Genomic DNA, 13013 nt, shown 5'->3' on the forward strand with positions numbered 1-13013 from the left:
GTGAGGGTGTGGGTGATGATGTGATGGGGGTGTGGGTGGGGGCGGGGGCCAAGTTGGAAATGTTCAGGGGAGAAAACACCGAACGTTATTTCGGAAAAATAATCTTCAGTCTTTTCTCACTCAAACATTTGGATCACAGGCTTTAAACCCTGATCCGAGGACGGCACACACTATATGCAAATGATGAGACAAAATGTGAACTGCAAAGTGTACTTTGCATTATATGGCCACATTTTCCCATTCATGAATCCCTGATTCACAGGAAACACCGGCTGCGGGTGATGTTGGTGGTACGCTCGCTTTTCCGTGAGCCTTTCCACACAAATGCTTCCGGCAGGAAGAACACTTACAGGGGAACAGTCACCAAAACCCACCAAAGCACATCGTTTGTGAATCATGTATCGTCTTTCATGTGCATTAGTCCAGCATGTCCCATGTCCGCAAATTCTGTGAAGAGCAAACATTAGCCAGTGCAATGGAATTTGATCTCGGATATTCACTTTTGTGAATCGTGCCGCCTGCACAATGCTGCTATTGTCCCGACGTGCATGTGTAAAGGACACATGCAAGTGGGGAAAAAGGTTGCCTAATTAGGGCCGATATGTCCCTGGCAAATTCAGTTCATGGGGGGTTGGTTAGTTCCAAGTGTCAATCCTTGTCAAATCCCTGCAAGGAACCACAACATTTCATGTTCCCTCCCACTGACCGGTGCCCAAGTCCAACATAGAGATTCCATCATTAAATGCACCTGCCATTCAGTTGCCTAACCGTGAACACATTTTCAAAGCTTCCTTCTAGCCATTCTCATCACATGCATTGCTCTGCCAAGGCCTTCCTTTTCAAGCTTTGCCAGCGGGGTCGCCTGCATCCCTTTCTGGAGTCCTGCGGAGTCCACGCACAAGTATTGCCATAGATCCTTCATCTTCTGGGAAGATGTCTTTCCTCACCTTCCACAACCTTAAGGTTTGTCAGAAACTGGTGCGCACCTGTGCACTTCATTCCTTGAACAATAGTTCCGGATTGCCTGCCACCTGCATTCCTTGGACATGCAAACCTCTGGGGCAATGGGCTTTTTAGGGCAATCATAGACACGTCTTCTTTTGAATCCTCACTAGGGGCGTGTGTCTCCCTGGCTAATCCCGCCCCCCCTAATGCCCTTTCCTATATTGAGATCATATCTTCTTAACTTCAGAATCCTATGGACCTCTCTGCTCAGGATATCTCACAGTGAGGTGCCCATGAGCCTCTTAGGATGGTCTTCATTTGTATGCAACCACCACATGAGAGGAACAAGGGCATACAGAGAGATCAAATGTGGTAAATAAATAAGGTCAAATGAATTTCTCTTGACTTGGCAGAGCTCAGGATTTGTGTGGCGTGTCTGTGGGCTTTATATTGAAATGAGAGGGGAACATGGAATTGGACATGTCTCCTATTAAATGAGATGATAAAAAAGTAAACTCACAAGTAAAGCATGGACTAGTTTAAGCTCCGATGTGTACTGATTCCGATGCCAGGGTTTTTGTGAAATGGGTAATACACCAGCATTTCACATGCCATAGTGTACACATACAAGTATTTGATATTCAGATAAGTAGGATGCATCAATGACTGACGGCTGCTTTCGTGACCCTGCACATGCGCAGTGCCCATTAAAAAAGTTTAGAAAACGGAAATAATTTAGTTTCATCAGTAGTTCTTTTGTGTTAAATGAAATGTGTATCTTTCCCTAATACCGACCAAGTGAAACTTGGGGCATCAATTGTGCTTCTATTTCCAGAACATTCTGCCCATCTGTTTCCCGATCATTCTGGTTTAACGTGTTGAGAACTGCTCAAAGTACATTACAAAATGTTTGTAAGTACCCCCCCCCCCACCCCCGAGGTACATCTGTGTTCAGGTGCACGTTGTGCGCATTACATTTTCACTGGTGCCTTCATGAGAAGCCCTACCCATTTAGAATGATCATTTACGCAGATACACTTTGAATTTATTTGTGCAAAACATGTGCGACCAGAGTATACGTTTCTCACACGAAATTGGAATGTGCCTTCACTCTTTTTTTGATTGGGATGCAATCTCACATTTGCATTTTCAGTCATTGCAATTCAATACGGATGACTGACATTTTATCTATAAAAAAAAATCATGTAATTTTTGTTTTGGATCACGTGGTCATGTTCTTTCGTCACCCTGTGACTAAGAACAACGTTATAGAGAAGAAGATAGGGGAGTGGGTCCAGAAGCAGGATCTTTGCATGGCAGGGCAACTAGCTAAATTAGTGCATTTCATTTGCATGTGTACCAGTTATTATTTTGTGTATCTCCTACATTATCAATCAATCAGTAGTTTTTTTTTTTTTTTTAACTAAATGTGTGCCATTGTGTGGCGATCAGCAGTTAGGACGTATGCAGGTTATCTTTTTTCCTGTCAGCTGTTGTGCTTGTGTGCTTTTTTCACCAGTATATGGACACCGTGTCATAGGTTGTGCAAGGTCCTGCTGTCTATTCCGGTGAAAGGAGGAAGGAGCGAATCATTTTTCAACAAGGAAGAGTAACAGGGCCTGAAACACAAAAGCGTTTTTCAATGCGAAAATCTTATTAAAAACGCATTGTAATCCTGGCCCCCAGTCTGTAATGTAACATCAGCAGCAGCAGCAGCAGCCAGTGGCCCGCTCCCACTCCTCGTCAGATCGCTGGACCAGGAAAGCCTGCATCGGATGTAAGTGGCATCATTTAAGGCGAAATCTGAGACTGCTGCCAGAGGGTGCTTCACGGGGCCTGTTGATGGCGGGGCCTCAGGTCATTTTTCATCTGTTCGGGATCACTATAATCTGATTCCAGAAGCTCAAGCGGGCTGGAAATTGGAAATTGGGCAAGGAAAATTGGCAGTGGCAGCTACAGCAATTGGTACTTCTGATTTACAGCAGCACATCTTAGCCACATTCTTACACGGGTAAGAGGCGCTGCCATACAGCTCCAATCTTTGCAAATGTGAGTAAATAAAGATTTGACGATAACACATTTAAGAATTCTGCGTGGTGACCTCCTGCTCTTGAAGACCCCAAACTATGATGTTCACTCTCCAAATCCAACGAGAAATGGTAAAGGCAGATAGACAGTTGGTTAATACCTCTTTATTCGTTTAGTGAAGGGCAAAGCAGACACACACACACGCACGCACACGTGTGTACATCTGTATTCAGAATGTTATCAAAGCTTTGGCTAAATCTTATATGTGTGATGTAAGTAGAGCACTGTTGTCCGTGGTATTCTGATTTAGCTCAAATTAGGGCCGTCCATCTCCACTGCATACCACAAGGTAAAATGCCATCATTTCTATGACCTGGGTAGTCCTAAAAGTTGGTCAGCAGTTATTCAGAAGTAAATGCACATATGTCCTTTTCTGTGTATTATTGTGATGAGATGACTACTGCTCTGCAGGAGTGCAGTGGTAAGTAGTGGCTACACCACCCACTCAGCCACACATGACAGCTAAACCAGCAATGATCCCAACTATAAAGGTAAAACCGGCACAGCCCAACGGGTATCTCTCCTTTGCTTTTTGGTGTAATGTGGGCCCAGGGCAGACTATACTCTCCAGGACGAGTGGGAGGTGACAGCAGTAGCAAACCAATCATCTTAGGTACAATAGCCAAAAATAAAAGAAGAGCCAATCAAGGATCTGTGAATATATAGACGTTCAATTAAATAATTGGAAGGTAACCAACTAACTAAAGGCATTAGCATAAACATCACTGGAACGAGAAGACAGTGTGTCTATCGAAGTGTAGCAAGGGGTGTTAAATTTGCTTGGAGTGCCAAAAGCAACACTGTGGTGATGCGTCTGCCCAAAGGTGTTGAATAAGCTTGAAGCGACTTGAAGGTGCTGAGCACTTTCATAACAGCTGAAAGGCAGTTCTAAGTAGTGGAACAGGATTCCAGCTATTCAAGGGTTTCTTGAGTGCTATGAAACACAATGCAGGGGTTCTAGGACTAGGTGGATACTTCTAATGCACTACCAGTCCAGGTAGCCTGGCTAACACCTACCAGGGTTCTTTCATCTCCAGTGACAGGGCCATGATTACAATACAGCCATCAGGTTGGGCCTTGGCCTTCAATGTGCCCTGGTGATAGTTAGGGAAAAATGTTCCTCTGCCATGGATGCTTTCTGTCTTCACCTTTATGGGAAATGGCTCTTGAATGGACTGAGGAATCAAGGAATGGGTGGGAGAACCATTCCTTATTAAAGCGAAATGTCACTGGAGATTGGCCTAAAGCTAGGCTGTTGTAAGGAGTCCAAACCGTGTTGCTGTATCAACTGACCTTTAACTGTTGCTACATACCCAGAGAACATTGTCCTGCAGGAAATGGAGATGAAAGGGAACAAGCGAGCTCTGACAGAAAACCCGATGATCACACACCTTCTCAACCCATGTTACCTCTATGGATACTCTAACTCTGCTCTTCTCCCATGCCTGCTGACTGCAAATGCACCCTGTTCTGTAGCACCCTGGTGTGAGGCTGGATTTGTTATGTCATTGCTGCTTTTGAAGCAGAGCCTCCCAGGAAATCTCATGTAGAGAGGTCATGGGTCTTGAGGGGATGTGTTACAATTCCTCCATGGGATATGATATGATATGATATGATAGTTTATTTATATAGCGCCTATACACAATGTTTTTCAAAGCGCTTCCAGGAGGGAGGGGACAAAGGAAAATACAGTTACATTCAGCAAAAGTCCTTGAAACAATACAGAATGTGAAAATAACTATCATAATAGGCCTGTCGACATTTCTGATTTTGCAAGTGCATAGAACAAGTAAGATAAGAGGTAATGGATAGGAAGGAGAACAAAGCAAGCAGTAACATTACTATGTCTGACGACAATTTACGCAGTGCAGGTGGTAACAAGAGGCAGGGTGGGAGGGGGGCAAGGGGACGGAGGGGGGAGGGAGAACAAGGCACGCTACTGAGCAAAAATGTCTGTGACAAATTTGAAAAGCAGGGGAGGGGGGAGGGAGAGAACAAAGGGGGAAAGAGGGGGGACAGACAAGCTGCTATCAAGAGTCACGGAACAGATGATAGTAGTAAGTGCTAAGAGGGGGAAGACTGAGAGGAGGGAAAATATAGAAGGGGGGAGTAAGAAGGAAGTGGAAGAGGATGGAAGTGAGGGGGGGAAGGGAAGGGGGCAGGAAGGGGGTGAAATGCAGAGCAAAAGAGGGGGGGAGCAAGCAGGGTGAGGGCACACAGACACTCAAGGAGGGGCGGGGGGGCGCACATACACTACGGCGGGGCGGGCACACAGGCACTCACGGAGGGGTGGGGGGCACACAGGCACTCACGGTGGGGCAGGGGGGTACACAGACACTCACGGAGGGGCAGGGGGGCACACAGACACTCAAGGAGGGGCGGGGGGGCACACAGACACTCAAGGCAGGGCGGGGGGGCACACAGACACTCACGGAGGGGCAGGGGGCACACAGACGTTACGGCAGGGCAGGGGGGCACACAGACACTCAAGGTGGGGCGGGGGGACACACAGACACTCCCGGAGGGGCAGGGGGGGCACGCAGACACTACGGCGGGACAGGGGGGTATGCAGACACTACGGCGGGGCGGGGGGGCACACAGACACTCACGGCGGGGCAGGGGGGCACACAGACACTCACGGAGGGGCAGGGGGGCGCACAGACACTACGGCAGGGCAGGGGGGTACACAGACACTCAAGGAGGGGCGGGGAGGCACACAGACACTCACGGAGGGGCAGGGGGGGCACGCAGACACTACGGCGGGGCGGGGGGGCACACAGACACTCAAGGCGGGGCGGGGGGGCACACAGACACTCACGGCGGGGCAAGGGGGCACACAGACACTCACGGAGGGGCAGGGGGGCACACAGACACTCACAGAGGGGCAGGGGGCACACAGACACTCACGGAGGGGCAGGGGGGGCACGCAGACACTTTGGTGGGGCAGGGGGGCACGCAGACACTACGGCGGGGCGGGGGGCACACAGACACTCACGGTGGAGCGGGGGGGAACACAGACACTACGGCGGGGCGGGGGGGCACACAGACACTACGGCGGGGGGGGCACGCAGACACTACGGCATGGCAGGGGGGCACGCAGACACTACGGCAGGGCGGGGGGGCACATAGACACTACGGTGGGGCGGGGCGGGATCCAAAAGAGGCAACATTATTGTTATTGTCTCACTTGGTTGAGTGGAGAGAGCCATGCTAGCCTTGAATAGAAATTGTCCTGACATAGCTTAGGTCTGCGATAACAGAGTTGATGCTTGCACAACATCAAATGGTTGTGGCTCTCATAATTTTGTGCTCTTATCACTAACCATAAAATAATAAGGCACGGCTTATTCTTAGAGATTACCCAGCCACCAGACAGATTAAGGCAGATAATTATTATAATTTATATCAGAGGTGCAGGAGTTCAAATTTCACATCTGTTTGTAGTGCCTTTGGGTCACAGCAGCTGCAAGGGATGCACATGTGTACATTTAATAATTGAACCTGACATGTATCACCAGAGAGCAGGAGATGCATTTATCAGGAGACTGTTGCAGCAAAGTGGATGGATGCACTATGCTTCTGGCATTTCATTTTTTTTTAGAAGTGGGGTTTATTTAGCAGGCCTGCCTTTCAGAAACAGAATTACCTGCATTATTTATAATAATAAAAATGTGTTTTTTTTTTTTTTTTTAAGATTGGGCTTTCACATCCAGCTGGCATTCTATCATAATTACTCTTGGTATTCTCTCTCCTTTCCAATGCCTGTCTTCTATGCCTTTCTCAATGTATCTCTTGATTTCTTGCTCACTACAAGCCCTTTTTTACTTTGTCTACCACTTTCTCATTCCCCACACTGTTGATGTATGTGTTTTTGTATGCCACTGTAGGCGTATCTCTCTATATATCTCACTCTGTCTCTTTGTCTACATGTTTTTCTATCTGATTGTATTTCAGTTTCCCATTCCATGTGACCCCACCCCTTGTTCCTAGCCTGTGTTGATGTGTGTGTGTGTGTATCTTAATTGCATCCCTTCAGTCTGAGTATTCCCACTGCCTCTCTTGCATCCCCTTTTTGTTCTGCCTCATTTTATCTTGATCTCTTTGCCTCCCTCTCTCCCAATCTCAGTCATTTTCTGTATGTCTCTCTCTCTCATATCCTTCCTCTCCCTCAACCTCCCTCTCGACGTCTTCCTCCATTTCTCCCAGTATTGTTTTGATATGACTCTCACTCTATTGCTCAGTTTTATCCCTCATTTCACTCCCTTTCAGTATCACTGTATCTCACTTTCACCCAATCCCCAAATATCCTAGTCTGTCCCTGCATCTTCTTCTAACCCCACCTATTTTGATGTCTCTGTATCTCATTCTTCTCCATAACCTTTACCTCTTCAATACTATCCTTTCACTGTCCCCTCTCATTCTTTTCATACAACTTAGTATCCACTCTTGTTCTTCCTTATTGTTTCTCTCTTGTCCCCTTTTTCGTTTTCTCCCTCTCACTCCTTCACTGTCTATTTTTACACTGTTCCCTTATACCATTGCAGTACATTTGCTGACCAAAGGTTTAGAACATATTCTTGACCTGTGTATTTCTAAAATAAAGTCTTAGACATTCAACGTATGATATGATATAATAGGTTATTTATAACGCACTTAATACCCAGAGGCTTGTAAGCACGGACCCGGGGATCGAACATGTGTTGCTCCGTGTTGTCTTGCTTCCAAGGTGAGCACGTTGTCCCTGAGCTCTCCTCCCAAGAAAGTAAGATAACTTATACTGTTACTGACACATGTTGGGCAGTGCAGAGCTGGAACACTCCATGCAGCCGCAGATTTTAACTATATAGGCTGACTCCCCCATAGAACGAGTTTTATATGGAAATCTGGTGGCTTTACCAGTTTTTGGTTTTTGTCCCCCTAAGAACAGATACAACTCATATTTGGTTCCTCCTGAGTGTGAGCACAATACTTGCGCCTGGGGGTAACCATGGCAACAGGAAGATTTTCATTTGTATGTATGTATGTGCATGTATGTAGGTGATTTGTATAGGCCATCCATAGCTAGAAAATAGTGCAGTGCTGTAAGTTAAGGTAAGTAGAACATAAACGGGGATAGCTTCTTGTCAGCGTGTGGTCTGCATTTCATGGTGAAGTGCTCAATGAAGAGGAGGGTCTACAAATCTTTCCCGAACCGCTGGATGGAGAAAGCCAGCCTTATGTTGGCAGGACGGCTGTTCCAGAGAGTGGGATCATATCAATAGAATGCCTATTTTCTGGTCCTCTCGGTTTTGCACGTCTTGGATTCTACTCTGGTGATATCTTGACTCCTGGTGCTGTGTTGACCTCCTGATATGGTGATCTTTTTAGCTAAGTTTGATGGCATCTTGGACATCTGATCTTTGTAAGTGAAAATAGGAAAAAAATAGACATTCTACCACACACCTGGATTGTCTAGCTTACTTTTTTCACTCACACCCATTGACAGTTGCATGTGATCAAATCTTTCAGACATTTTTATTCACTGACTAACAATCACACGCACCCACTCATAAACACTAATAACGATGCACAAGAATGGGAAACAGTATACTGCTAATGCGCCCCCTTGCTTGTGTGTATTTGTGCAAAGAGGTGGTCGAGGAATTGAAGGTGATTTAACGCGAGGGATGTTGCATCTCATGTGTTCTTCTTACACCCAGTCCTTATATCCAGGGTGCGCTGGAGAATGGTTCAGATTGCTGAGATTCACTGTATGCCTATGGAAGGCCACACCAAGTGCACTGGCCCTTGGAGGGTGATAATGTACACTTGATGACTAAGAGCCTGTGGGCAGAATTTGCAAAGTCTATTTCAATTGGGTTTTCCCATTCAAAAGTGCTTTTGTAAATCAGGCCCTGTGTGTTTTGTGCTACTGGAGGCATGAGGGTGATAGTGACGTTTATGCCTGGCTAGTAGATTGTAACTGTACTTCTGTATGCCAGCTACTCATTCTGTGTACATCATTTTTTCAAAAATGGACAGATACAAATAGTGCCATCATGATGTTGCAATCAGTGATACCTTGCAAAGCTCTAGTCGTGTATTTTCTTCTGTATTCTGGTTCTTACAGCTGTGCAATATTAATGGAAAAGGAAAAACACACGTGAATGGAATGCAAAAAAACAACAGATGACTGACATACACTACTCATACCCAAAGGGGGCAGTTTGAGATCGTCCGTGTTACATGCTCTTCCAGAACACACTTTACGGGGGTCCAGTGTTCCTGCACAATCCTCTGTCCCTCCAAGCACTGTCTTCCGTATCCCCTTAGCCTCACAACATCTATCCGTCCACGTTTTGTACACCTCAGTTTGTACCTTCATGTAACGTTCTGCCATGCCGCCACAGCCCACGCCTTGCCAAGTCCCTTCTATTTCCCGAGTCAAAGTGCCACCCGCGCCAACCGTCTCAGTGAACTTCTGCACTGGTCTGCATAGTCAGCACGTGCAGGCCCCAGCATATGAGAGTTAAGCGCTTTCTGAATGCTCTGTGAAATGACTGCCAAAACAGCCATCTGTTGGACGGACCTCTGTGCCGCAGCTTTCCACAATGCAGTATTTTCGCAGCACCTTGCCTCTGCACTCGCGAGATCACCTCCCACCACCCCCCCACACAAGCCTGCACGCATTCCCTTCATTGATACCTATGTTAAATGTTAAATGTTAAAGGTATTTGTACCGCGCACCGTCACCAACGGAATTGGTCCCCAGGCGCTCTGGCGGATCTGTAAACGATAAGGGGGGTGGGATCGGTTAGTAAGGTGAAGAGGGAGGAGGATAGTGAGAGGAGTGGTGTTCTGTTGGCAGCTTCAACTCGGTATACACCGGATGCTGAGATTTGGTGCGGGTATTGGATCGGTGTCAGTCCGCGTGTGCTGTTGTTCCGGCTTATGTGTTGTTGCAATGTTGTGAAGTGCGTGCGGCTTGTGGTGCGAGAGATGGTTGTGTGAGTTTTTGAGTGAGATAAGTATGCAGAGTTTGAGGTTATATTGGTTAGTGTGTTACCTGACCTTTAGCATGCTAACATTCACAGTATTGTCTAAGCGTGGCACTTGTTGGCCTTCACAATCCTATCTAGAAGCGGTGCAGGCCACTGTTCAGAATTCTATCTAGGTGTGGGCATGCCAACATTCACAATCCTGTCTAGATGCGGCGCAGGCCACTGTTTAGAATTCTATCTAGGTGTGGACATGCTAATGTTCACGATTCTATCTAAGTGTGGACATGCTAATATTCACGATTCTATCTAGATGCGACGCAGGCTAGTGTTCACAATTCTATCTAGGGGTGGACATGCCAGCATTCACAATTCTATCTAAGTGTGGACATGCTAATATTCACGATTCTATCTAAGTGTGGGCATGCTAATATTCACGATTCTATCTAAGTGTGGACATGCTATTATTCACAATTCTAAGTGTGAACATGCTAATGTTCACAGTTCTACCTAAGTGTGGACATGCTAATATTCACAATTCTATATAGATGCGACGCAGGCTAGTGTTCACAATTCTATCTAGGTGTGGACATGCCAACATTCACAAATCTATCTAAGTGTGGACATGCCAACATTCACAATTCTATCTAAGTGTGGACATGCTAACATTCACAATTCTATGTAAGTGTGGACATGCTAATATTCACGATTCTATCTAAGTGTGTACATGCTAATATTCACGATTCTATCTAAGTGTGGACATGCTAATATTCATAATTCTATGTAAGTGTGGACATGCTAATATTCACGATTCTATCTAAGTGTGTACATGCTAATATTCACGATTCTATCTAAGTGTGGACATGCTAATATTCACAATTCTATCTAAGTGTGAACATGCTAATGTTCACAGTTCTACCTAAGTGTGGACATGCTAATATTCACAATTCTATCTAGATGTGACGCAGGCTAGTGTTCACAATTCTATCTAGGTGTGGACATGCCAACATTCACAAATCTATCTAAGCGTGGACATGCTAACATTCACAATTCTATCTAAGTGTGGACATGCTAATATTCACGATTCTATCTAAGTGTGGACATGCTAATATTCATGATTCTATCTAGATGCGACACAGGCTAGTGTTCACAAATCTATCTAAGTGTGGACATGCTAATAAGGGACGTGAGATAGAGTGGCAGGGGTTTTCTGGAGTAGAGTGATTGCTCTACTCCCCACCCATGCCACACTCATGGTTGTTGTTGGTGCCTGTTAGCTGCTGGCTTCCTTGGCATCCCCTGCGGACACCTGCAGACACATCTTGGGGCCGTCCTTTGCCTCGGGGTCCTTCGCCGCAGGGCTGCCGGGCAGAGGGATGCCCTAGGGTGTCCTTGATGTGGGGTATGTGGACCAATCCGGATGGAGTGGGCGTGTTGGGAGGCGGGCAGAGGAAAACAGGAAGGGGTGGGAAGGGGGAGAGGGACCAAGCGCAGAGTGCGCTATGGTGCTTTTAAGCACCTCTACAAAATAATATTGCTATTTTTGGGGGAGGTGGGGGTCAGGAGACTCCTTACCTGGCCCTGGCCTCGCTGGAAATGAAAATACTTAACCAAAATGGCTGCCATGGTTAGAGAAGGCAGGGCTCCATACGGAGCCCTTCTATGACCATGGTGGCTGAAAAAGAAAAGCTGCTGCTGCGGCCCCTCTGCAATCAGGTGGATGGGGTTGGGATAATTCTGCCCCCTACCGCATTTGAATATGAAATGCGATAAGCAACTGCAAAAACCAGCCTTAATTGGGCATATTTGATGAGGAGACGAGGAAAGAAACTTTCCAATCGACCAATGGGGCGGGAGGGGAGACGTGCGGGGGTATATGTAATAAGTGAATGCAATGTTTCTCTGTCCCTTATTGACGCGCAATGCACTTCCTGATTGATGTTATGAAGTAATGGAGCTAGCGCCTGAATTTGGAATAAATATGCCTGCCGGAATCTGATGCGCACTTTAACTGTCTAGTAAGGTCAAAGAATAGCACAGTGGGTAAGGACCAACCGTAACATTCACTCATTCAAATGTAGCTTAGTTTGAGACAAGGCTTTTAATGACATGTTCTGCCACATGCATTGAAATATTCACGAAAATCCGTAAAAATATACATTACATTAATATTCATCTTTGCTCCCTCAGGAATATATTTTCAAACAAGTTGCAACCATGTACTTCCGACTTGGGTGGCCTGCAAATCATCAGAACGGATCCATCGTTCAGGCGTTCTACCAGACTGAGTATGCCTACTTGTATTCTCTTGCATGCGTCTTAAACATACACACAAACGAATGAAAGTGCAATGTAAATGTCTCATTTTGCTACTGTACTTATTGAAAATAATAATGAAAATGTATGGAAATTGTGACAGCATTTCTGTGAGTGCGGGGCTGCTCGAAAGTCCTTAATTAAACAGGAACCGTATTACAGAAACGTGGCACCGATGTGCAGTTTTACCCAGTATTATCAATAGGGCAAGCACTTGCTGAAATCATGTTTTTTCCCTACCCAGGGTGCTGATATGGCCCTAAATTATACTTGCACCAGTGCAAAGATTCTGTAGCTTGGCTCTAGGACCTAATGTGTATACGTTACTCGAACGTACCCATGAATTAAACCTTGAAAGGGCTATTTGGTTCACACAGAATTTACTGTGAGTAACTCTAGCTTATTCCTGACTGGTGTAAATCACAAGTAAGTCAGAGTTACTTATGGTAACTGCCACTGGCTCAGTGCCTAAATTTACTATTTGCTTTCAACCCTGTTACATTTGTTTTACCATTTTTATTTCCTTTCAGCTCGTTTCCAAGAGTGGGCGGGTGATTGGATCCCATTCATTTAATTGAATTATTTAAATTGTTTATTTTGTCCAGTTTTCTTGCTTTATAGTTGACGTTTACTTTTTGGTTCCTTGTAGGCCATTGTTTGGTCTGGAAGTTTCCTGGTTCCCTTGTC

General features: G+C 45.9%; 1 protein-coding gene across 1 annotated transcript in view; it reads left to right on the forward strand.

Moving 5' to 3' along the window:
• TRHDE (thyrotropin releasing hormone degrading enzyme) overlaps positions 1-13013 on the forward strand; it is a 3000980-nt gene that overhangs the window by 2546145 nt on the left and 441822 nt on the right. The window contains exon 14 of the mRNA XM_069629390.1: positions 12201-12298. Within this exon, the coding sequence (XP_069485491.1) occupies positions 12201-12298 (98 nt within the window). The remainder of the gene's footprint in view (positions 1-12200; positions 12299-13013) is intronic.

This window comes from Ambystoma mexicanum, chromosome 12, assembly GCF_040938575.1.
Source record: "Ambystoma mexicanum isolate Mex_15411 chromosome 12, UKY_AmexF1_1, whole genome shotgun sequence".
NCBI classification, from domain to species: Eukaryota; Metazoa; Chordata; class Amphibia; order Caudata; family Ambystomatidae; genus Ambystoma; species Ambystoma mexicanum.